At 35.0% G+C, this 27795-nt stretch overlaps 1 protein-coding gene across 1 annotated transcript in view; it reads right to left on the bottom strand.

Moving 5' to 3' along the window:
- The window catches only part of LOC145268309 (uncharacterized), a 460028-nt gene that overhangs the window by 63983 nt on the left and 368250 nt on the right, over positions 1-27795 (bottom strand). The window contains exon 4 of the mRNA XM_080123767.1: positions 10288-11349. Within this exon, the coding sequence (XP_079979893.1) occupies positions 10288-11349 (1062 nt within the window). The remainder of the gene's footprint in view (positions 1-10287; positions 11350-27795) is intronic.

Below are 27795 nucleotides of genomic sequence, written 5' to 3'. Positions count from 1 at the left end.
CAGCTTTCCGCTGATGGTCACGTGACTAACTGCCCCTGTTCAAAGAGCACACGAGAGTCGAAGTATCGTTTGTTTTGAAAAGATATTATTCCCTTTGGGATTTCAAGAATTTTTTTTCTTATTTTTTATTCCATTTTATTTATTTATTTTTTTTCCTACGGAGAGCGTGATTGTTTAAATGCTTAGAAAAATAACGTATAAGTTTTTTTTTTTGTTGTTGTTGCTTCTTTTGTGTGCGTGTGTAATCTTTTTTTTTTTGTGTGTGTGACCTTTGAATACTCTTGCGATTCTTGACCTTTTGTAAACTTGTTTAATTTTTATCAGTAACTTTTTTTTATTATTTTTATGTCGTTTCTTTTAATTTTTTTATGATTCGGAGAGGTTTGTTATGTATGTGTGTGTATATCTGCGTGGCCTTAAGACGGTCTTGATATCTGTCGCTACTATTATATAAAAAGAACTCTGTATGTGTATATGTGTGTGTGCGCGCGCACACACACACACACACACGCGCGCGCGTGATTTTGTTCCCTATTGACTCGGAAACGGCTGAGCAGATTTTTTTTTTTTTTTTTAATTTCACATGAAAGGACTTGATGTGTCTGGGAGTGTTCTTGCATGAGTTTTGTATCGGAATGCCTCTGATAAGTATAAAAAAATTAAAGAAAGGAGTCTAATTTTCACAAAAGTTAACACTTTTATACAGCCTAATATCAGTGGTGCAGTGGATAGAGTACTTGGAAAAATTAATTGTAAAAAGTGATATTCTCCTGAAGGTTGGAGATTCAATGTTCAGTGTGAGCAACCAAAAAATACAATTGTGAATTACTTGGGACCTCTATTCGGTCATGGTTGATGGGACAAGAGCATGCTACCCCTGTGAAATAAATAAAGAGTTCTGTTCGAAATTCCGTCCAAATTCCCAAGTTCGACAATAACATTCCTGAGTTCGACAAAAAAGAAGGTTGGAGGTTACATCGACCAAAACGTTGTGAAAATAACACTCAAGATGAGAACAGTAGTCTGAAGGATCCAAATGATATGAATTATCAATCATTATCTCAAAAGATATACCTGAAGAAGGTCGGAGGTTATATCGACCAAAACGTTGTGAAAATCACACTCAAGATGAGAACAGTAGTCTGAAGAATCTACATAATACGAATTATCAATCATTATCTCAAAAGATACACCTGAAGAAGGTCGGAGGTTACATCGACCAAAACGTTGTGAAAATAACACTCAAGATGAGAACAGTAGTCTGAAGAATCCAATTAATATGAATTATCAATCATTATCTCAAAAGATACACCTGAAGAAGGTCGGAGGTTACACCGACCGAAACGTTGTGAAAATAACACTCAAGATGAGAACAGTAGTCTGAAGAATCCAATTAATATGAATTATTAATCATTATCTAAAAAGATACACCTGAAGAAAGTCGGAGGTTACATCGACCAAAACGTTGTGAAAATAACACTCAAGATGAGAACAGTAGTTTGAAGAATCCAAATAATACGAATTATCAATCATTATCTCAAAAGATACACCTGAAGAAGGTTGGAGGTTACACCGACCGAAACGTTGTGAAAATAACACTCAAGATGAGAACAGTAGTCTGAAGAATCTACATAATACGAGCTTAATTAACATTACCAATGCATTTGAGAAGTTTTATCACTGCACAAACAGAAAGGCCCAGCCCATAAAATCAACTGCAGATACTTTTATAAGATACAGGTGCATTCGAAATGAATGTTTCCGTTTAGAGCACAACTGAACCATAATAATTGACTTTTATGCGTTTATCTTTAATTCAGCTGATTATGTAAAAATTAATTTAATAAAACCAACAGTTGATTCTCTGATAAGAGAGGGACGCGTTCGAAATGAAAGTTTCTGTTTAGAACACAATTGAACCATGATACTTGACTTTTACATTTTAAACATATTCATATTAATATCTATAGATTCAATAAAATAAAATACGAATCAAGTGCGCTTGAAAGCCAAATTACAACGTAATATTAGGAAAATAAACAAATATTTTACTAGTTTCAAATTTATAATAAATATATTTTGGAGGTACACTCCATCCTCAGTATGTTGTTTTCTTTCTTTCTTTTTTCTTTCTTGTCATGTTGTAAAGTTGGAGAGAGAAAAGTCTCTGCGTTATATCTCAGCGGTTGTATTTTGAAATGTTGAAACAGTGCGTAGGCAACGCGAGAATAACGTAAAAGGTGTGAGTTCCATATAGAAACGTTGATTTAATTTGAATAAAATAAAATATGCAATCAAGTGCGCTTGAAAGCCAAATCACAGCGTACTGATCTTGATGAAAAATGCTCAATATTCGAGATAGAGTATCAATATATAAGATGAGTTGAATTTATGCAAATTTATGATTAACAAATATTCATTGTTCACAAAACAAAGGAATACAAAATAAAGTGAATTATTTTCATGGACTTAAAAAAAAAATCAGCTTTTATTCCTCAGGGAAAAAAGTTAGCTGGCAATTTAGTTGACACTTTTATAATTTCCATATCTCAGCGACTATTCCTCAGAATTTAACAAATGAAGGCTCGTTGGAAAGGTAATGACCTGAATTGTGTAGTAGGCTATACGACATTTGCCCTTAATGTCGCACATTAAGAGGATAATCCATCATCCAGAGCCAACTTTTGGCACCTTTTTACAGCCATAAAATGTTTCAATCATAGTCATTTGTTTTTCTGGTTTTTGCATATGAATTACAAAATATCTGATATTTCCCCAAAACCTCTGACCTTGATGGAAGGGAGACTAAAAGTTGCTGCTATGGTTTCAAATGATCTGAAATAACAGCAAAAGGAGACTTGATTCCAAATATTTCTCATATGTTATATCTCTTAACTTTGTTTTTTATACATTAAGTAAATTTCACAGTGTATAAGGATTATTTGATATTGGAGATATTCATAATCGGACCCTATTTTCAAAAGTTTTAGTCTCCCCTCCACCAACGCCAGAGGTTTTGGGGAAATATATATACGGATATATCTATACTGGTAATTAAATTTATCTGAATACTTTACTGGAATAGACTTTCTAAGAGAAAAATATTAACAATAATACTGACTTGATAATAATAATATCCTTGCCAGTTCATATCTTAATGAAATACAACAATAAAACTTTCTCATAAGTAATTATTCTTTATAACTACAGACACTAGTGTTTCATACTTATGCAATCATCAGTGTGGGAGATGACAATTCCGGCTGGTTGGGAGATTCAAACCCAACCACGAAGCCACTTTTGACTCCATTTGCTAAATTTTTATTTCCGGGCCACCAAAAGTAATGTGATGAAAAGAATTTTGTAGTTGACTGTACTCCAGGGAGATAATTTTGAAATTGCAGAAGACAGAAAATATGAGATATAGCGATCTACTGATTTAGTGCCCGGAAAAAGGGGTGGAATATGGAATATAATCATTTGACTGTTGGGGCTCGAGGATATGTTGAGCAAAAGCTGATCAACATACTGCGACATCGTTTTTGTTGTTCAAACAAAATCACTACGAAGCGTTTTGTCCCTATAGAATATTTCGTAATATGCTTAGGACCCTTAATGAACGAGACAAAAGAACTCAGGTACCTGCATCATAGACCTAAGAAACTAAAAAAAAAAATAGACATGACTGGGTAGGGAAGGTATTCCACTGTCAACAGTGCAAATGCCTGCAGCCCCTTCCACACACACACACACACACACACACACACACACACACACACACACACACACACACACACACACACACGATTCTATTTCTGTAGTTCCCAAATGCTTAAATGTGGAATTCAGAAGTCAGATCACTGAAGTTAAGCACCGATGAGCCTGGCTAGTACCAGATGAATGATCATTTTGGAATAATAGGTGCTGTATGTGTGCTTTCTGTTTATCTCGGAATTGTTTCCAGTCGTCCTGAATTTCTACCTGCCACTGGAATGAAACACAGAGGTGTAGTTGGGAATTGCGCAACCCTTGCCACAAAAAATTCACGTGCAAGTTATAGCATCATCAGTGATGTTCGTGGTCTTCATCGACAACGATGAATGGACAATTATTTCTGTGGTTCCAAACGTAAAATTGGATACACTGAGATTTGTTCTCTAATCAAAATTTGAATTTAAAAGAAACACAATTTGTTTAAATCCAACATCCATTTTTCTGTCGTTACCTCTTAGGAGCTGCATGTTTACAATTACGTCCGCATGCTGCTTTTAAGTAGCTGCTGGGTTAAGCAGCGGGTAATAGCAATCATACCAGGGCACAGTTGCTTAACACAGTTGCACTCAGTATCGCTCACCAGAAGTCATCCAACGTGAGGTCATCTTGTGTTCACCTGACTCCATTACACTAAGATAATGACCTATCCTTTTTATCTTGACAGACAATCTTTCTGACACATTTCAACGACACCTGATACTGGACCAACGAGCAATCCTGGAACAACACCAACATCATGTCGATGCTGATGTCCTTTCAACTACTGCTATAAATTGTAAATAATGCTCACAGTTCTTATCAGTGGTTCGCTCACCATCGATCCCCATTGATAACATTTCTACCATACCTGATGCCAGACTAATGAGCAATCGAGGACAAATGTCCACATCATGCTGACATTGATGGATCCTACCAGAAATCTGTCTTTTCAACTCCAACCGTAAATTGTGAATGATTTCCACTGTTTTCCTTGATTGTCCGTTCAACACCAATCCATTTAAACTACACTTCATACTGAACCAACACCAATATTATGTAGATACTGAGGATCCTAACAGCTGAACTTAAGCATGACAGACCAATGTATATGCTATTTCAAAGACCAATAAAACTTAGCTTAAGCATGATAAACCAACTAAAATGCTATTTCCAACTTGGACGTGGTAGACCACCGAAAAAGCCTTCTCAAACTTGTGTGTGACAGACCAACGCAAATGCGATTTCATACTTAAGCATGACAGTCCGACGAAAATACAATTTCATACTTAAGTGTGACAGATCAAAGAAAATACTACTTCATATTTAAGTGCGACAAACCAACGAAAGTACTAGTTCATACTTTAGTGTGACAAGAACAATGAAAATGCTATTTCAAATTTAATCATAAAAGAGTAACAAAAGTATTATTTCAAATTTTAGCTCCACAGTCTGACAATAGACAAACCGTTAGAGTTTCTTTACCACAACTGCAATCAAGCTAAATACAGAAAAGCTAACCTACACTGTAGGATAACTCCCTGAAGTGAATGTGGTATTATGGTGATTGAGGATTCTAGCTAGGAAAATGTGAGACAAATATTAGGTATAGTGACAAAGATGACCGTAGACCTCCCCTCCCATCCATCTCCCCATTATTTAATGGCCTTGTACCTGATTTGTTTTGATAGATGTAACATTTTTTTTAAATGAATAATTTTTTTGGTAAATATTTACAACGTGCCCCAGCGTATTATAAACACCCCCAACATCCCTATGTTAAGAACGGTTTTCGGAATAACCCCCACCTTGAAAGCCGTTCTTAACATGGGGAGGTTGGGGGGTATTCTGAAAGCCGTTCTTAACATGGGGTGGTTGGGGAGTGTTTATATTACGCTAGGGCAGGTTGTAAAAAAATGCCATTTTTAAAAAAAATTTCTATACAAAAAATTTAATGGAATATTTTTGCAATCCTCAAAATGGTAATCTTGGGAAAACTTTTTAAAAATTTAACATTAATTCTCGTTGGTGTTTTGGCTTTCTTATAAAGAAATTATTATTATTATTATTATTATTATTATTATTATTATTATTATTATCATTATTATCATTATTATATGACTGTAAATGGCAATGTTTTCAGGAGGAAAATCTCTCACGAGGTTAAATTAAAAAGGACTTCAGAAATGCGGAAGGTTACACCCAAAATATGGGAAAGTAAGTAACGGAACATTTTTATGCTGACTTGATAAATAGGTTTTTTGTTTTTATTAAAAACCCTAACCCTAACCCAACAGAAAGAAAGAAAGAGAGGTGAAGCGAGTAAGAAGAAAGAAGGGAAGAAAATGGAGAAGTAGAGGTAGAGGCAGTGAGTAGAAAAAGGGAGAAGGAAAGGAAGAACTAAGAAGAGAAAGAGAGCAATGATATACGTGCAAAAATGAAATATATGTACATCAGTTTTTTTCTTAGTTTATTCAAGCTTGGGATGGGGCATCCTACCAGATGTCAGACATGCACCCGCTACCTCATACATTCCAACTGGGAGATCATTTTAATATTCTAACTCTACTTTTCAGTGCAATTGTTTGAATCTTACTTGCACTTGGTTAACTGGGTATATTTGCGAGAGAGTTTTTGAAATTCTTTTTCACGAGTCTGCTTGCGCCTACAATTATTAGAATGATGGTGATCTTCCCCAGATTCCAATTTCTTTTCATGTCGTACGTAAGACCTTAGTATTTCATTATCTTTTCCATCTCAACTCTGTTTAATCCGGCATCATTGGGGACGCTAACTTCTACTAAGGTTGCTTCTTTCTCCTTCTTGTGTCACATTTGCTATTTGAAACAAAAATGCTGCTTGTAACTTATGCATGACAAACCAAAGAAAATGCTATTTAAAATATGCCGGACAAACCAACAAGAATGCTATTTCAAACTTATACAGGACAAAACAACAAAAATGCTTTTTAAAACTTATGTCTGGGAGACCAATGAAAATGCTATTTCAGATTTGAGGGTGACAGACCAACGAAAATGCTATTCGAAAGTTGAGCCTGACAGACCAACAAAAATACTTTTTTTTAAACTTGAGCATGAGAAACCAAAGAAATACTATTTTCAACAAGCATAACAGACTGATGAAAATGTTATTTAAAACTTAAGCATTAATGAATTGCAAAAATGTTATTCCAGAATTGAATCTGAAAGCCCAACCAAAATGTATTTTCCGAACTTGAGCATGTCAAACCACCGGAAATACTATTCCAAACTTGAGCGTGATAGGTAGACAAAATGCTATCTCAAAGCATGACAAGTAGTCGAAAATGTTATTTTTAACCTGAACATAAAAGTTATTATTGTCATCGTTGTTATCCATCATTATTATGATTCTTTTAAATTTAAACGTGACAGGCTGACGCAAGTCTCTGGATTCCACTTTCCATCGTTAACCAAATTATTGTCCAATTCACATGAAAGGGAAGATGATCAATATGAACTCACCTAGGTCAATCAAAAGTTTTCATTATCAATGTTATTAGGGAGGTGACTATTTACTTGCATCATGTAAATGCGGATCACCAAATTGAGTATGTTTATGTGAATCCAAATTAGATAGAAAATGATCCAGTGCTGACGGAAAGGTTTATTAATACAGACAATGGAGTTTATTGTAATGGCTTATGCAGAACGAGACACGTCTGTTACATCAAGTGTAGTATCTGTTCTTCAGATGCTGCACTTTTATTTCTTGTTCTCTTTCGGTGGAGGAGAAATCCTTCACGACTGAGACAATTTTTTTTATTTTTGTACCTTTTCTTCACGTTAAAAAACGACCCCGGTGTCTATCTTTGTCCCGTGGGGAGGCATAGTAAATAGGTACATCAGTATGGAAGAGTCCATTAGTGTTATTTTTGTACTGTTTTATAAAAGACTAGCCTGGGTGCCCGGCGTTGCCCGGGTGTTTGGAGGTGTTTGTTGAGCAAAAAAAAAAAAAAAAAAAGAAATGGTAGTAGGCAGGTTGAAACCCGTACCGTGAAGGACGAAAGAAACGTGAAAAAAAAAAAAAAAATAAAAATAAAAAAAAAAACGTGACGTCTTTGCCGTTGCGTCCATCGCCAAACCGGAAGTGGCGAAAGTTTAAATTAAGGCTAGTCAATTAAAAGAAGGGGATGACTTTAGAAAATATCGACGAAAAAAGTGACCCCCTCCTTGTAGAAAAGTGTCCAGTTGAGGGTGAAGGAATTAATGTTTTTAGCCAATTTTTCTATATTTGTCATTTGAAGGGTTGAGCTTCAAAACGATACTGATTTCGTAAAAATCCGTCGCCTCTGTCAAAAGTTTTACATACATACATACATGATGATGATGATGATGATTGCAACGTCTTGTCAGACGAGTGCCACTCCCTCAGACACGAACCCAAAAATGACTTCCATCGCCACAGGACCATTTTAATATACAAATGCGTGAGGGAGTATCTATACACAGACAATGTTACAGAGTCTTAGCTTTGTACGACAGCTAAGCCTCTCTCTCGGTTCAAAATATTGAGATCCAGCAACAAGCAAGAGTAAGATAGCCAGCAACAAGTTAAACTGCAGACCAGCTTAATACAGGTACTGGTCTCCCACTTTATGGTTTTTTAAATCAGAGATTTGCTTCTCCTAGAAAGGTTGCCTTCACCATGGCTTACGGGAGCCCTCTCCACCCCAACGCACACATACATACACACAAACACACACGGTGCTAGTTGGCCATTGACCCCCAAAAAGGATTCATCCGCCCTTTGGAAGGTCTTGTTTTCAATCCTTCAGGGAGACTAGCCACCCTCCTCACCAAACAAGTCTGGTGGGGGAACCAGTTTAGTCGCCGGTGACCCAACCATGAGGCAGGTAGTACTGGATTACATGGTACCAGTAGCATATGATATGACCTGACAATCACACATACATACATACATACATACATACATACATACATACATACATGTGAGATTTATATTATAAATGACGAATATTAAAACCCCTACTGCATCTCTGTGGGAGAGTCCATTAGTGTTATTTTTGTACTAATTTACAAAAGATGACGAATACTAAAAGTTCTGTTACATCTGCATGGAAAAGTCTATAATCTCACAAATTATATGGAACACAGAGGAAATAAACTCAAAGTTCGTTTCTCACAGCAAAATGGTATAGATTAGATCCAGTAAAATTACAGGAATCATTAATTTTAATCCGGTTAAACCGGATTAAATCAAACATAAATTACAATAAAAGTAGAACTAATTAGAGATTAATTGGTTGTAGTAAATTGGGATTATCCAGGATCAGTGATTTTTATTGTTCATGTTACTAATTGACCTTTTGACTAGGAACAAAGTGTAGTATCTGTTTTGATACCGTATTATCATTTCTGTTTTCGGTCAGACTGAGACCATTTTCATTTTTTTAATTCCAATTCGAAGTACCCCTTTTAGAGGAGCTGGATTTTACTTACATTAAAAGTCTGACCCTGTGCCTAACTCTGCCCTCATAGGAAGACAAGTAAATAGGGACTCTGAATATTTTAAGTGGTGGGAATTTGTCTATTTTTGATTATATATATATATATATATATATATATATATATATAGACTTATATGTAATTATACTGAGTTCGTGAAATTCAGTAAATTTTCATATACCAATGAGTTTTAAGCCAAAAATGGTTGACTTAAAGAGTAAGCTACAAAATTATCAAATTTTATAATTGAGCATTAATATACTAATATGTTTCGGTCATAATATCGAAACAAAATTTTAAAAATTAAGTATTGGGTAACAAAGAAATAACAAGATCTAATTTAGGAACCCAACGAATGGGATATATATTAAAAAATATTTAAAATTGCTTAGGGCTCTCTGTAACAACTTGTCATGACTCTGCTCTTAAATAAGGATACGAAAATTAGGCGATATATTAATATTTAAATGGGATTTTCCGTAGCCACAACAAAGGTAGATGTTTCTCACATGCCTTTCTAGCTAGGGATTTCCCCTTCCTTCCTTCCTTCTCTTCAAAAAATGCTCCATTGCCAAAAGTGTGCTTATTCATAAAGTCTGAAGAAATGCTGGTTTTTAAAATTTTCAAACGACATAATGCTTGAAATTGTCGAACTGGACATGGAAACAATTGTAACGTAAATTGAAATACACTTTTTGTTGCCACCAACACCTTGTTTTGAAGTCTTGTTTTTGCTTACACAGTATATATATATATATATATATATATATATATATATATATATATATGTATGTATATGGAAAGTTGTTATTTTTTCACACCTATATTATCAATAGGAATAGCTCACTATTTTTTAAATCAATAATGCACTATGCTCATACATATAATTTCTCTCCATGCAACGCATGTCCACAACCCTTAATATCCAAATTTCACTTCCATGCATCATCACACTGCTCCTTTACATGCCTTCATTTTTATTGCCACACTCTTTTTATAAAATTTACACAATTAAAATTAATTGACTTACTTCTTTGTGACCTTCATAGGCTGCCATATGTAGAGGAGTCCATCCAGCATTATCACGGTGCATTTCATCAAGGCCCCGATCCAAAAGCAGACCGACAACCTCAACACTTCCTTGAGCGGCAGCAATGCTTAGTACAGTGCGGCCCTCGGAATCAATTGTATCGACGGCAGCGTTCCAAAACAGTAGTTGGCGTACTACTTTAGCATGACCCATGGATGCAGCTGCTAATAATGGGGTCCTATTGTTGTTGTCAGAATGGTCGACATCTGCGTCCCATTCCAGAAGTAATTCGCAAACATCGTGGTGACCTTCATAGGCGGCAACCAAAAGCGGTGTCATCGAGTCGTGATCCCTGTGATCCACTTTCGCATTTCTCATCAGTAATAAACTGACCACATTTTCGTGTCCTTGGCTAGCTGGAATACATAACGAAGCCACGGACAAGGCCGTACGACCGTCACAATCTTCTTGATTGATATCAGCAGCCTTATCCAACAAGTGCTCTACGATCTCCACATGGCCCATATAGGCTGCTGCTATCAGAGCGGTACGCCCTTCATTATCAGCTTTGTTAACCTCAGCGCCATGTTCTAGCAATTTACGGACAATATCTTCATGACCACCCCAAGCTGCTGCTCTTAAAGCCGTTCTCCCATCACTGTCACAATGGTCGACTTCTGTGCCGGCTTCAAGAAGCAATGCTACTACTTCAGTATGTCCTCCCCAAGCAGCTGATCTTAATGCTGTCCATCCGTCTTTATCGGCATGATCAACTTTTGCACTGGCCTTGAGCAGAATCTCCACCACCCTGGTATGTCCTTGGCGAGCGGCTAAATTCAGAGCTGTCTGACCATTTCGATCTGCAGTCTCCAAGTTGGCATTCTTTGAGAGTAACATTTTGACCACCTGTTCGTCCCCTTGGTGGGCTGCATTATGCAACAATGTCCGGCCATAATTGTCAGTTTCGTCGACAGGTGTGTCTTCCTCAAGGATTCCACGGATTTTCTTGCTATAATTGTCTGTATGGTCACTTCCAGAGTTGATTTCCATCATACTCCTCACCTGCAAGTAAAAAAAAAAAAAAATCTCCATTAGAAAAGCACATAAAGCCAGAAATGAACACAATTGAACTGTTAGATGAATAACTAAGTTTGTTTAGCGAAAAATTTTTATAGGGAAGTAACTCTTGTGCACCACAGTTATCTCCCTTACAAAATAACATTTTGAAGCATAATCGATCTGCCCAGAATTATCTGCCCCAGGATCGACCAGATGATAATACAAAACAATGAACATTCAAAATGGAGGACACTGCTGAAATCGATGCAGCAGGCAATTAAATACTTTTCGTTACATATGAATTCTTTCAGTTGTAAAATTGCAAATCAATCATTTAATATTACTGATCTCATCAGAATTATTTCCATCCATTTATTTCTTCATATTTGTGTCGCAATAATCACAACCCATTTCACAACAACAACAAATAACATCTATAATAACATTTACTTTTCTTGTTATTAGTTATCCATTAGTAATCCATTAGATTCTCTGTCGTTTCAGCTGCATTTTAAGACTCTTTGCCAATATTTTGACCGTACATCTAAGAAAGTTTTTTTCTTAAAGCATGCATAAAAAAATCGGGTTTGTATTACTATGCACATAGATACGAAAAAGTTGTCAAAAAAAAAATATATAACAAATAATTGTTATCAAAGGCAAGTTTTTTTTTTTTTTTTTTTTCTTTCTTTTATTACATTTTCACCCCAAACAAGGCATATTGCCACTTTGGCGTAGGGGGCTACTATCAGGGTCAGCAACTACTGGGGCACTATGTTGGGATTTGGGCAGCAAGATGTCGGTTCACGTTGCACTTGAACTTCTGCATGTCAGTACAGTTAGGGAAGCAGGATCCTGGAACGGAATTCCGGAGTCTAGCGGTTCTGGGGAAGAAACTACTGGAGTAGAAAGATCTTTTATATCTAGGGATCTCTACTGTGTAGGGGTGGGATTTAGCTGCCTGTCGGGTTTGTCGGGGGTGTCTGCGTTGTGGGGGCACAAGTATCTGCAGTTCGTCAGAGCATTCACCATTAAAATACTTGTAGAACAAGCAGAGGGATGCAACGTTTCGTTGATGGGACAGAGGCTGAAGCTTAGATGCCAGTTCAGGGCCTATCAGATTGGCGACTCTTTTTTGAACCTTGTCTAGGAGCGAGAGACTAGTAGTAGATGCACCAGCCCAGATGTGATAACAATACTCCATACATGGGCGAATGGTGGCCTTATAGAGATACAGGACACTTTCAGATGTCAGTAGTTTTCTAGCATGGTAGAGAGAGCCTACCTTTTTCGCAGCGGCCCTGGCAATGTTTTCAATATAATTGTTCCAGCTCAGGTTTCCTGCGAACGTTAGGCCAAGCAGTTTGAAAGATGTACTCTCAGACAGGGAGTTACTGGCCATTGCTATTGGTGGCAGAGAAGGTTTCTTGTAGTTATTTTTCTACCTTACTGGATATATTTTTTTTTTATTGTTTTTAGTTAATGTAACATGTTTATTCGGTTCGACAAACATACAGTTTTTACCGATGTATTTGAAAATTGCAAATGGCGGGGGACTCTCTGTTGAACACGGTAAGTTTGGGAAAATGAGTTAAAACTAAAAAATATATACAAAATACTGTTAAAAACCCACCGAATATATGTCGGCCTATGTTACGGTAACATATATTGAGTGAGTTTCTAACAGTATTTTGCTTAGTTTTTTAGTTTTAACTCATTTTCCCTAACTTACCCTGTTCAACAGAGAGTCCCCCGCCATTTGCAATTTTCAAATACATCGGTAAACACTGTATGTTTTTCGAGCCAAATAAACATGTTACATTAACTAAAAACAATGAAAAAAAAATATCCAGTTAGGTAGAAAAGTAACTTATCTTGCCTTTGATAACATTTATTTGTTATATATTTGTTTTTTGACAACTTTTTCGAATCTATGTGTACAGTAATACAAACCCCCAAAATCATATTCGTTGGTAATTTTTACTTTTGAATCAAGATTTAAATGTAATTTGGAAACTTTGAAGTCATAATATATATATATATATATATATATATATATATATATATATATATATATATATATATATAAAATAAAATACTTGTTATCAAGTAAGATCTTTGACTTACTTGTTGTTTTATCAAATACTTTTGCACGCAAAATCTGATCCCGCATTTTGCTAATTCCTACCCTCTGATGAGAAGGAAAGTATTTCTTCGAAACTCCGCGGATTAAGGACTATCCACTTATCTAGTGTTTCCTTTTCAGATTAAATATGTTTTTAACTCATTTCAAAGTGTTTTTTTAACATGTTTTATTAACTGTTTGCTCGTATATATATATATATACATTGGCTGGTAGGAAGGGGCGCGGTGGATACTAGAAAGCTGATTGGCCGACTAGAAATCCTCAACATATATAAAAACAAGAAGCAACGACAGAATTCGCGCATAAGCCTGACGAATCCTATAGTTGGATGAAACGCAGAATATTCAGTGTAGCTTAATCGCCATATATATTTTATAAATTACTAACTAGCTCTACCTACGTATTGAGCACTTTTGAAGTAAATACTTAAAGTTTACGCATAAATCTATACTTTCATATATTGAATTTATGCGAATAAATGAAGTAGTTATATATATATATATATATATATATATATATATATATATATATATATATATATATATGTATATATATAACGGTAACTCATGGCGGGTATATAATACACAAGAGGCTAAGCGATCTCTCCTCTCTTTTATAATTATTAGACAGCTAGAAACTCCCCTCCTTCGAACACCTACGGCTAACATCTAAACGGAAGTAACCTAGATATGCGTTTCCTCCCACACAGTGTATTCCCATTCATTCTCCCCCCCCTCCCCCTCACTCTCTCTATCTATTTACGCCACCCACCCTGCCAAAGGGAAAATGAATGGAAATTAAACAATTCATCGAAAAAAAATCACGTGCATCGAAAGACGGTTAAAAATTGACATTCGAGACATCGACAGCCTACAGTAAAGACGTAAAGCGGCGAGCGCCGCCTCACCACCGATCACGTAGTGACGCGAATCCATGGTAACTGCCCCAAAATACCGTGCGCCTAAACCAATCCTGCAGGGTTGGAATTAATAAAAGGGCGAAATGAATACAGATTTGACTGCCTTACGCAGGGATGCAAAGGGGCTGTCACTGAACAGGACCACAAAAGAGATGAGGATACATTCCATGGAGACGCGAAAGATGTAACTACTTCACGTAAAGAAAAAAAATAAATAAATAAACGGTTTTTCAGCTATTCCATGAGGAACTACTCATTGAAGGAAGTCTATGGAAATGTTTACTGGAAAAAAGAACAATGTTGATCCCGCTGAAGAAAATGGAGTAAAAGAACTGATCCTCCACTATGCCACAAGGAACCGTCCATTGCACGAAGCCTACGGAAAATATTTACCAAGGAGAAGAAGCATGTTGATTCCCCTGAGAGGAATGTGAAATGGCGGAACTGATCTTCAGCTATGCTACAGAAATATTTGAGAGAGAAGGACAATTGTAATATTATTGCATGCGCCGGGCAATACTAATTCCCCTTGCTTATGGACTAAAGGTTATATGGGGTGTTTGACATGAGGTTTAAGATAAACCAAATGGTGAAAGAAAAGAGCTAATATCCTATAACATTCATGTTTAAATATGTTTCTTATATGTATCTTGGACTGGAATAATCCTTTCTTATAAAAAAAAAACAAACAAAAAAACAAATATAGGTATATTTTATTTTATTTATCGTATTCGCCTTACCTTTTTGCTCATTATGTATTATATGAAGATTTTTTTTTTTTTTTTTTGTAGAATGAACCCTGTTGTGTGCTAAAAGCATTATATCTATTATATTGTAAAACTCTAATCATCTTGCTTGGGCGATGAAATCGTCCATCTGGTTTACAGTTTCTGGTTTGAAAAATTCTGAGCATGCGTAAATAAATGAAAACAAAGCTATAAAAGCCTTTTTTTTTATTTATTTAATCGGCAATTTACTGATTGTGCTCTTTCTAATTTTATTTATTTTTAAATAGATTTATACATCTTATTTTTTGTACATTCCTGACATAAACAAACTTCTATAAATGAATAAAACTAAATGTTCTTTTTCTTAAATTGGTTTGCATGAGAAATAAATAAAATCGTTCCACTTAAGTGTTTTATTTTAATTTTTTTTTTTTTAATTTTAAATAATAAAATACACAAATAATCTATCAGCATTTTACGAATGGTTCTTTTTGGTATTTCATTTTTTCCTTATATTTCTATATATTACATTTTTTTTTTTTAAAGATATAAAATTGAAGATAATAAAAGCCATTTACGTTTTTAGCGTCTCCAATTTTTCAAACGATTATTTTGATTGCATTTTCTTTGCAAGTTGAAATCGTTTTTGAACCAAAAACAAAGCAAATATGTTTTCTAATGTAACAACAACAACAACAAATACTAGTTGATCAATTTACATATTTAAAAAGAAATATTTGATATTTAAATAGTAGTTGTCAGCAGAACCAATGAACCTCGCTCGTACCCCAACTACTATTTAAATAAATTTTCCCATAACTCCTTGTCGAGACTAACATACATTCCTCATGATGTGAAGACGATTTCACGAAAAGTTAAAACCGCGGACACTTTGAGAAGAAAAAATGCTCGGACCATACATCCATACGTTCGATGTATGTACAAAAAAGATAATACAAAAAATAAAAAAGGTATTACTAAACAAAAGATTACTGTTATTTTTAACAATGTCTGCCTGAATATATATATATATATATATATATATATATATTAGCATTACAAGTTGATTTTTTCTTTTTAGATAATTGTTATTTTATCAACCTGCATGAAAAGAGCTATGTAAAAGATGCTTAAAAACGTTTGAATTATGCAAATACCATCAGTAGTTCAAAAGTTATGAGAATTTTAAGTGCCAAAATTTAGGCTTTTCCGTGGACATTATTCTTTAGAAAAAGTGGGTTAAATTCCGGACCTCAACGTTTCAAGAAATTCGGTAATTTCGCCACCATTTATTTATTTTTCAAGCTATTCTCATGAAACTTGGCACTCTTTTGTAAAATTGTGTGCTCTTTCTGATTTTGTATTCAAATCTCTTTACCATAAGTCATGAATTATAAATTTCAATTTTTTTTTAAACTGGCACATGTTATCATACAGCGGGTGTCTATTCATGAACAAAACTAAGTATTATAGTGGTATTTAAATATAGCTTTATTGAGAGCAAGCATTTTCCTGCCTCCTCACCAAAGGAGAGCTTAATCTGGAGTGTAGCCATTTATGGCCGGTATTTACTACTCCTTTCAAAGAAAAAGAAAAACTTGAGTATATATGAATTAATCTCAGAAATAAATCAAAGAAAATTTTTCATATAGATTTTGGATTTCTGTAAAAGATGGAAATTCTCATAGTCGACCAGAACTTATGCATTTTGGGACTAGTCCAATTTTCAATTTTATAAATCCTCTCCATCTGGCCCAAAATACACCCCTATTTTCTGAGATGCAACCATACATTGTACTATACATGAATCCTTGATGTAGCTTTCACAGTGCCAGGATACCAGGAATCCTGATAAGCAACAACTATATATTCACCAGCTGATGGTAATTTTTGTCATTTCTATTGGTATTGTTTTACTGAAAATTCAACTATGTAAACAAAGAAATAAAACGGTAATTTTTTACCTTGTTTCCACCTTAACATTTAAAATGATTGCTTTTATAGGTGTTAGGGTATGCTGAAAACGAATTTATTAATTGATACTGATTTACACATTCCCTTAATTGTTTTTGTAAATTCAAACCTGCATGTTATCACCTAAGCTAGCACTAATCGCCAGTGAAGGCAAGATTATTTCATTTCGGCCATGGCCGCCAGTGTCCGCAATTGTTCAGGTATGGCAGTGTCCACCAACAACAACAACAATCATAATTTACTCTTTTGCGAGGAGACGGACAGGCTTCCGCTGGGCAACGCTGGTTAGCAGGTCCTGCTAGTAGATATATACACAGAGAGAGAGAGAGAGAGAGAGAGAGAGAGAGAGAGAGAGAGAGAGAGAGAGAAAGAGAGAGAAAGAGAGAGATTGATATACGACTATTGCTAAGGAATAACCCAAAAATGCGTACAAAAAAAAAAAAAAAACGGATCTCAGCAAGAAGCAAGAACTCAGATCCATAGGCAATAGGCTTAGTAAAGAAAAATGGCTAAAAACTAGTTCACTACTAAAAACAATTCCCTGAACAAGAATCAAAGCATTCTTCTTTGATTTTTGATTGACAAAACTTAACAAAATCTCCAAACCAAAAATACTTTAGTCAAAGTTCTTATAATAATATTCTTTGGAATAATACCAAAAGTATATTGCAAAGGAATGTCTATTTTTCTTCTAAAAATGGCTGATGCCTCGGTCCAAATAACAAAAGAACGGACTAAGAAAACATTACACTGTTTTGATTGATGTGAGATCAATCTCTTTCGCAAGTAAACCAAACATAATTATTTGCTACCTGACGAAGAATGGTTATTTTCTTAATGGCATCAGCGAGATACAAACTACACATGGATCTTATAACAAGTAAAAATATATTTTGTTCTTGGGGATGGGGTAGTAGCGAATAGTACTGGTTTGGGCTAATATCGGAAGGTGTGGCACCGTCCCTTCGTGGTCATTACTCTGCAAGGATGGACTTAGGAAATGGCGTGCTTTCCAAGTAAAACTTTTAAAGGAATTTTACAAATGAGTACAAAAAAAAAATAAATAAATAAATAAAAATAGGAAATAAAAACACTCCACATTTTTTCTTTTAAAGCTGCAATTTGAAACGCTAATCATCTATCTATAAAAGTGAACGTGTCTGTGTGTCTGTCTGTGTACATTTCCCTACACAATAACTCTGTCAATTTTTAGTCTACAGACTCGAAATTTGATATACAGGGTACTGAGATTTGGGAAAATCGATGTGATCGGTTTTCGGCCAGAGATTTTGCTGTTAAGGGGTCAAAGCTCAACGATTTGACCTCTGAGAACTCTACCAAACTCCTCCGACAATTTTGGGTCTAAACACTTGAAATTTTAGATATAGGTTCCTTGGACATGGATCTAACTTAATGACTGTATTTGAGCCCAAAACAATAAATGTTAAGGGGTCATAATAGGGGTCAAAGTTTAAAAAAATTTGACCTCTGCGGTCTCTTCCAAATTACTCAGACAATTTCTGGTCTAAACATTTGAAATTTTACATAAAGGATATTCAGAGATAGGGCAAGCTTTTTAATCGGTTTGGGTCGAAAATTTGAGTTACTAATATATAAATGTATGTACGTCTGTTTGCATGTCTGCCTAAAATTGTCGACAGAGGCGACAGATTTTCGCAAGATCAGTATCGCTTTGAAGTTCGACCTTTCAGACGACAAATATCGAAAAATTGGCTATAAACATTAATATCTTCACCTTGAACTGGGTACTTTTCTACGGGGGGGGGGCGCTTTTTTCGCCGATATTTTCGAAAGTTATCCTCTCCTTTCGATTGTCTAGCCTTAATTTAAACCTACGTCACTTCTGGTTTGGCGGTGGTCATAACAGCAAAGACGTCAGGTTTTTTCCCCGTTCTTTTCCTCCTTTGCGGTATGGATTCAAACCTGCCTTCCTACTACCACTATTTTTTTTTTTTGCTCAACATACACCTCCAAACACTTGAGCAACGCCGGGCTGAAATGCTTTTGGACCATCTTCCTATTACGTGATTTCCTTGGATTTTACTTGTGCAAATGGAAATTCAATTAACTTTGTTGGAGTTATATTTTGGGATTTTACCGGCATTGGATACTTCACCTTTCACCAGACTATCCATTCACATGAAATCACCTTTTTCTTCACTATATTCCCTCTGTTTCACTTTTTTTGTTTTCAAGTAAGATCTTTGACTTACTTGCAGTTTCATCAAATACTTTTGTATGCAAAATTCGATCCCGCCTTTTGCTAAATCTTACCCTCTGATGAGAAGGAAAGTATTTCTTTGAAACTCCACGGATTAAGGACTATCCACTTATCAAGTGTTTCCTTTTCAGATTAAATATGTTTTTAACTCTTTATCAAAGTGTTTTCTAACATGTTTTATTAACTGTTTGCTCTTACATTATATATATATATATATATATATATATATATATATAAGTGACCTTGTCTGTCTGTGAAAGCGAAACGTCTCTAGCAAACTTCTCCCTGAATATTTTATTTACATATTCGAAACTTGATATATAGGGTATTTGGACCTGGGAAACACTTTCGACTTGGTTTTTAGCCTGTAAAAATATCTGTTAATGAGTAAACATAAAAAAAAACAGTTAACCTAGGCAGGAGTAAATTGACTAACTTTTTTTGTGGACCTTTTATATCCATGGCGACAGTCGAGACGGAAATGACCAAGGGTAAAGCAATAAATAATGACTATAGCTGAAGCGCCAGATGTTTGGGGTTCGATTCCAGCTGATGACACTAAACAAATTTTATTTTTAACTTTTGAAATCATTTTTGCCTACTTTCCAATATGGTCATCTTCAAGTCCAACGTAAACAAGTTCTTGACGAGCCGTTCCCCTTAATTAATCCAATTTACCAAATTTCTTCTACTAACAGTTATTACGACATTGTCCCATTGACCACTGTATGCTTATTAACTTTTATCCTTGAGTGGCCTCCATGCCTTGATAAGTGGTGACTCCTTTGTAAGAAAAAAAAATAAAAATTAAAATAACATCTTTATGTGTATTTTACGACTGGCCAATACATCTGACAGCATCGATATTTTGTATTATTTGGATTGTTTGGGCTGTAGTGCTGCTCCTGGCTACATGTAATGTATTTTACTGAAGTCCTTGGAAACTGTTGGGGACAGCGCTTACAATCTCTATATAAATAAAATGAACTCATTTTTTCACGTCTGATTTTGACATTAATAGGATTAAAAATCAAGATATTTCATGCAAATATAATATGCACAAACGGCAGAACAATATCTGAGGTGTGTTATAGGCTTATTATTCCTCAAATTCCTCGAGAATCTTAGATTTCTATACTTTTTCTGCTGAGAAGTCACGGCCAAAATTGGTTAAGATCAATGGAAGTGGTAAAATATTTTCTCTCTAATAAATTCCTCCTCCCCCTGCCACCACTTAACACCGTTTGGGGATCGTTCACAAGGAACAGTTGAGAAGAGAACACCGGTTTGGCTTCGTAGTTCTTTCATGTGAAGTTATTTAAAATCACTAAACTAAGCTGCAGTGCTCTGTGGCGTAGTGGTTAGCGTGCTGGACAATTCACATTATATTTTCACGTTCGCGCCGACCTACCGTAGTCGTTTTTTTTTTTTTTCCTAAACAACTGGAATGGACTTTTCTTGGTGGCCGAACTGTTAACGTTGCAGATGTTTTTTTTTGTTTTGTTTTTTTCACACTTTATTTTCCTACTTTTACTCATGACTCCGGGTTTGATCCTTCCTACTTACCTACCATAACATTTTTTAAAACTCTCCCCTCCCCGTCCCAGAAACAAACACTCGGGCAACGCCGGGTACCCCCGTTAGTTAATAAATATGTAGCTAAATTGACAAATGAAAAGACAAGTAAAAACATCAATGGGTCACCAGTTAGCAAGTGCAAACTCACCAACGGGATTTTGGGAAGGAGATGAAAAATATGAACTAACGAACAATATATATATATATATATATATATATATATATATATATATATATATATATATATATGCATATTTAGACAAATACTATTGAATAGCACGGAATTATTCTGTTTTACAATTTTCCTTTTTATCTTCTCCAATCTCCGAATAGTCCTTTTTGTGTTCTTCTCAAAATTGTATAAGTTGGATCCATAATCGCGAGCGCTTTCGACAGAAGTACTTCTATCATCCTCGGGCATATTGTAGAAATAAATGTAGAAATTGTTTGTTTTTTTTAATTACATATATATATACATTTTTTATAGTCACGTGATAGCTTGTTACAAGTTAGTTGGGCGGACTTTATATATATATATATATATATATATATATATATATATATATATATATATATATACATATATATATATAATTTATATCCACACACACACACACACACACACACACACACACACACACACACACATATTCAAAATTTATCCCAAACATTCCAACACGTTTCGGCTGCACTCATAATTAATATTATTTATCTGAGGTTTCTTTGTTTTAATGTACAATGCCTCGAGTATTTTTAGCCTAGTTACATTTCTCTCACTCTGCAATACTCTTCGAAATTCCGAATGATGGCAGCCATGTCCCTTCAAATGTTGTGATATGGAGCTAAAGTCAGAGAGGTGGAGAGTCAATCTTCGCAACAATGTGTTAGTTGTTGAACCAATGTAGCTACCAGTATTGGAAATACACTTTCCTATTGGGCAGCTGAATTTGTAAACTACATTGGTCCTTTCCAACAGGTCACTAGCCCGCGAAATGTTGTTTTTCATTACAAGGCTTGTTGTCTATACTTTTTTATAATATATAATAAATTTTATTTTATTTTTATTATTATTGGGAGTCACCACTACTAGAGTCAATGAGAACGTCTAAAAACGATATTTTATTATTAGTACTTAGTTCGTATGTGAAGTTAAGAACGGAATTATTCTGAAATATACACTTTAAATATTCTATTTCCTCTGTGTTATTGGCAAGAATTAATATATCGTCGATTTCGCGAAGATCGACTCTCCACCTCTCTGACTCTAGCTCCATTTGGTATCTTTAGGAAGTGACAAAGAGAGCATATGGAAACTGGCTGGAGAAAGAAAGAGAGTAAACAATCAGAACCATTTGTGTTGTGTAGCATCCATCGGAATCGCATCTCGATGTAAAAATCCGATGAGGAAAGAAGTGAAAACGAAAGAAGAAAGATGAGTAAGTCAAACAAAGAAAGGAAAGGGGTAGTTTCGTATTATTCGGATTCATCAGCCTACTGTTCCCATCTTAAGTATCATTTTCACCATGTTTTGGCCAACTCATCCTATGGCCTTCTTCAGATTATTACCTGCGACAGGATAGGAATGCTGAGTCTCATAACTGTAACCCCAGTAATTATCGCCTTTCATAATTGTTGCTGCCTTCGAGGCAAATGGCGCAGTGGATAGACACATTGAGTGTCTACGATTTCAGGCAAGCTTTGTCTGAAGATAGCAGTTTCAATCCTATCCAAAGCAGGTCAGAGGATTAGTTGGCCAAAAACGTGGTGAGACAACGACAACAACTATGGAAGGCAGTAATTACTGAAGATACAGTTGCAAGACTCTGCATTCCTATCCCATTCCAGTTAATCACTTGAAGAAGGCCAAAGGATGAGTTGGCCAAAACGAGGTCCTGACCTGTCATCTAAGCTTCAGTCTCTGTGCCAGCGATGAAATCTTGCATCCCTCTGCCTGTTCTACAAGTGTTTTGATGGTGAATGCTCTGACAAACTACAAGCACTTGTACCCCTTCGACGTAAATACCTCCGACAAACCTGACAAGCAACTGAATCTCACCCCTACACAGTAGATATCCCTAGGTGCAAGAAAGTCTTCTACTCCAATAGTTTCTTCCTCAGAACTGCTAGACTTTGGAACTCCCTTCCGGGATTCTGCTTTCCCCAACTGTACTGACATGCAGAAGTTAAAGTGTAATGTGATCAGACATCTTGCTACTCATCTACCTTCATAATGTCCCTGCAACTTATGTCCCCGATAGTGGCCCCCTACTTCAAAGTTACACTTCGCCTTGTTTGAGGTGGAACCCCTCCCCCCGTAGTTCGATGGATCCAAATAATACAAATAACCAATCCTCAGCTTAAAAATTTAGAGACGTAATAAGGATAGCTTTTTAATGCTTGCTCATCTCGCAATCGAGTTCTAATCTACCACACGGCTACTGTTCTCATCTTGAGTGTTACTTTCACAATGTTTCAACCGATGTAACCTTCAAACTTCCTCAGGTGCATCTTGACAATAATTAGAAAAAATTAGTCATAGAATTCAAAATATGTGATGCGTTTATGACATGGAAAGAGTATCAAGTTGTTTCCATTATCAGCTAGGTACGACATTTTTTTTTTTTTCCTTCGAAACCAAATCAACCAGCTGCCAACATTGCCCTGCTTTTTATTAAAACCAACCAAGAGCTCTTTTTAGTATCCTCGTTGTTCCCTTAATTGCAATTTATCTGGATCTCTTTTGCACTTGGTTCACCAGGAATATTAGTTAGGTAGGACTTCAGGTTCTTCTTCCTAGGCGATGTGCCACCTATAATAACTGGTATGATTGATATCTCCTTAAGATTCCAATTTCTTTTCATATCATACATGGGACCTTGATATTTGGTCTGTTTCTCTCTTTCAGCTCTGTTCAGACCTCCATCATTACACTCACTTCAACCAAGGTTGCAACTCTCTCCGACTTCTGAACAAACAGCAATTTCTTGCAACATAAATAACAAATGGTAAAAACTCTAAAATATCAAATCATAAACTTAAAAAACAAAATTTAATTTAAAAAAAAAACAAAAAAAAAACAAGACTGTATGGTTAACAGCAGACACAAAGAAATACTTGCTTTGCAACACAGATTAAACAATTTATAAAACTCACTATGTCTGCCTGTCTGTCTCCATTTTTTGCAAAGTGCGTCTACTAGTGATGGGACGATTCCAATATTTTTCCTGATTCTGATACAATTACAGATTCCGTACTAAATTCCAGATTCTGATACAATTACCAATTCCGATTCTTTATAAATCTCTAATTATTTAGCTATAAAAGTTGTTATTTTGTCCCGATTACTGTAAAAAACACATCTTAAATGTGCTTATATTTTCTCAGGCATGGAAAAACACTTGTGAGAGGGTGATCTAGAGATTTTAGTCTTACTGAAAGTTTAAATCAATAAATATTTATTATTCTATTATTACTACAAGCAGTGGAAGATGTTTCTTGAACGAAAATCAAATAAAAAAAAAAGATAATTTAAGGAATCGGTTTTGGCATCGGAAAACAGGCTCAAATTTTTCCGATTCCGATACCGATTCCGATTAATCATCACAAGACTAGCATCTACTCTAAGATGCAAGGTTTTAGAGTGACACAAGGTGGATCAAATGATTACATTTTTTTTGTGAACCATTCCTTTATGAGTCTTTAACCATTAAAAATAACTTCTAAATGATCAAAATTGAAAAAATTGTAACTTAGCAGATGTGAGTCGACTTAAAGCGTTATGTCTATGAATATGCAAATAGATACATTTATATATTAAAGTCGGTTCATTTTTTAACTATTTCTTATCGATCTGGTAATAACTCAAACGGTAACAAATAAGGCTAGAGCTTATATGTTTTGGTTTCAATTCTAGCTGATGGCACCCAGGTAATATTTTTTTTCTTTTTTACTTTTGAAATCACTAGTAAATATATATATATATATATAGGGTACAATGTAATATATAATAATCGATAGAAAATTAACACTATAATGATATACATGAAATCTTCATAAACTAAAATATTATATTTAAGCATAATTAACGTCTGGGCAACACCGGGCGCCCTGTTAGTAACAAATAAATAAAACAAAAATATTAAAAACGAGTTTTTGTGTCACCTCCAAGAAATATTGTTCCTCAAAATAATTGGCCCGAATTTATTTATTTATTTTTGAAGTAAAGTGGTCGGCCACAGACGAGGGCGATCTGAAAGCTCCATTTTCATTAGTTGTTATATTGAGATGTAGGGGAAGGTATCACTCCTTTCTCAGGATTGCTCCACTTATTCTTGATCCTCATCTTTATAATGTCGAGTGGCATTAAGTATCATTTTTTTTTTTTTTTTTTAGTCTGATATGACTCGATCAAGGATTGAACCCCAGTCTCCGGGCCCATTAACAGAATAAGTGTACTGTTTTTATCCTTTACTCTTCAATTGTGCTATTTTTTTGTTTTTAATAATAAGAGATTAATTGAGAGCAATGAGAATCAGTAGACAGACACCCATTTCGATTTGCATCAATTGTTGAGGAATTAATTAGTTTAGGCACACAAATAAATAATACTCGACTTGTGGCTATGAAACCTAATTTAAAAGAGAATGCGCTTTTTAATTGAAATTTTAAGAGCTTCATGATCAGATTTGTATTCCTCAGGTATAAACCTTGTGTCAAACTTGTTTCTATTCATTAAGACATTAAATAAATCTGACTGTGCTATATTTCTTCTTTTTTTTTTTTTTTAAATTAGAAAAAAAAAAAAAAAAATTTTTATTTTTTTTTTCCTCTCGTGCCTTTAGACAGTCTACAGTTATTTTAATTGGCGGACAGGAAGTAATTTCAGAAAGAAATTACTTTTTTAATGACCAAATTTGAATACTAAATGGCTCATTTGTGGTGGCTCTAATCAAATGCGTGTGTAAGCATTCATGCAATATAGTTAACAACAGATAAACCGAAAATAAATAAATAAATAAACAAATAAATAAAATAAATAACTTTTAACAAACACAAGAAATTTTTTTTTTTTATCAAACTGCATAATTTTAACCTTCTGAAACTGTTTTAAAGTACTTCTTAATCTCAGTATAATATTCCATCGATATCTGTTTTGAACACACTAGAAATTCAGTATGGTTGTTCAATGTGCGTGCTTGTGGATGTTTATTTCTTTAAAGAAAGAACTAGTTATAAAAAAAGATTTATCTTGTCACTAATCATAAGTCTGACTGGCAAACCTTCGCACTTAGGATTAATAGCCAGGTACCCTCCCTTTTTTATTACTATCTTCTAAGTCTGAAATTAATGACAACCTCCAAACAAAATCGATTGCCATTTTTTTAATTTTATTTATTCGTGTTTGGCTAAGTAAAAGTGACAATAACATATTCAAAGATGTTTTATTTGAGATTATTGCACTCATCTTCAGTGTTATTCTCACAATGTTTTAGCCGATATAGCCTCCAACCTTCTTGACTGTGTAATATTTCGTCTTTTTTTTTCTTTTTTTGTGTGTGTTATATTTTTTCTCTTTCCTTATTTTTTCCTTCGGTGTCTTTAGACATTTGACAGCTATTTTAATTAGCGGACAGAAAGTAATTTCAGAAGAAAATTACTTTTTTAATTACAAAATTTGAATACTAAACGGTTCATTTGTGGTGGCTTTAATCAAGTGTGTGTGTGTAAGCATTCATGCAATATAGTTAACAACAGATAAACCGAAAACAAACAAAATCTACAACAAACAATTTTTGACAAATGCAAAAAAAAAAAAAAAAAAAATTTTTTTTTTTACTCCTATTCATGCTAAATAAGACATATTGCCACTTGGACGTAAAGGAATAAATACTATTTGGGACCATATCGACTGGGAACTATGTAAGATAAGCGAGGGGAGTTGAGCAGCAAGATGTCTGTTCACATTACATTTAAACATCTGCATGTTAGCAAAATCAGGAAAGAAGAAAATAGGAAGGGAATTCCAATGTCTAGCTGGCCCTGTCGGTGGGGCATTAGAATACACCGACTGCCCCCCTGCAGAGGGTAAGAGCCCCTCAATGGGGGTCCTGGATATGACCGTAAACTATATCCAGTGGTGAGGCCCCAGCTTACGGACTTGGGGAGTGTGGAGCCACCCTTTAATTACCATTGCTCCCAGGTCCACTCTGACCCGTAGTACCTGTTAGGGTTCCAACTATGGGTTAAATAGAAACCGACGTGAAAACAACAAATATATTCTACTAAAAAATTCTTCTTCAAAATCTTTGGATTCGGCATTAAATAACCCGAAAAGGGTTGATATGCCGTAAAACAAAAACAACCAACCAACCAATGTCTAGCAGTTTGATGGAAGAAGGTATTAGAGTAGAAGGTTTTCTGATATTAAGAGTGAAGCGGTGGGATTTTGCTGCTATATGGGTTTGTCAGGCATATGTATGTCGTGGAAGTGCAAGTGCAATGAGTTCGTCAGAGCATATTCAATTAAATATCTCCCTTCATAATTCCCCTGCAAATTATGTCCCTGATAGTAGTTCCCTTCTTCAAAGTGGCACTGTGTCTTGTTTGGGGTGAAAATTGGATAAAAAAAAAAAAAAAAAGAAGATATATCTTGCTGATTTCTGTAGAACTCATGAATCTGAAAGGACCTGTGGCATAATGTACTTGGCAAAATTCCTCTTCTAGAGGGTGAGAGATTAATCTTCAATACAGGCGGTACTCAGAATACAAATACGAATTGCTTTGAGACTTTTAGCCGGTCATGGCTGATGGGATGAGAGAAGACGATCCCCCACCCCCACTCTGCATGAGATACAAATAAAAA

Source organism: Euprymna scolopes, chromosome 43 (genome assembly GCF_053919585.1).
Source record: "Euprymna scolopes isolate OS-2025 chromosome 43, ASM5391958v1, whole genome shotgun sequence".
Classification (NCBI taxonomy): domain Eukaryota; kingdom Metazoa; phylum Mollusca; class Cephalopoda; order Sepiida; family Sepiolidae; genus Euprymna; species Euprymna scolopes.
The sequence above is the reverse complement of the archived record's forward strand: the minus strand, read 5'-3'. Positions and strand labels throughout refer to the sequence as shown.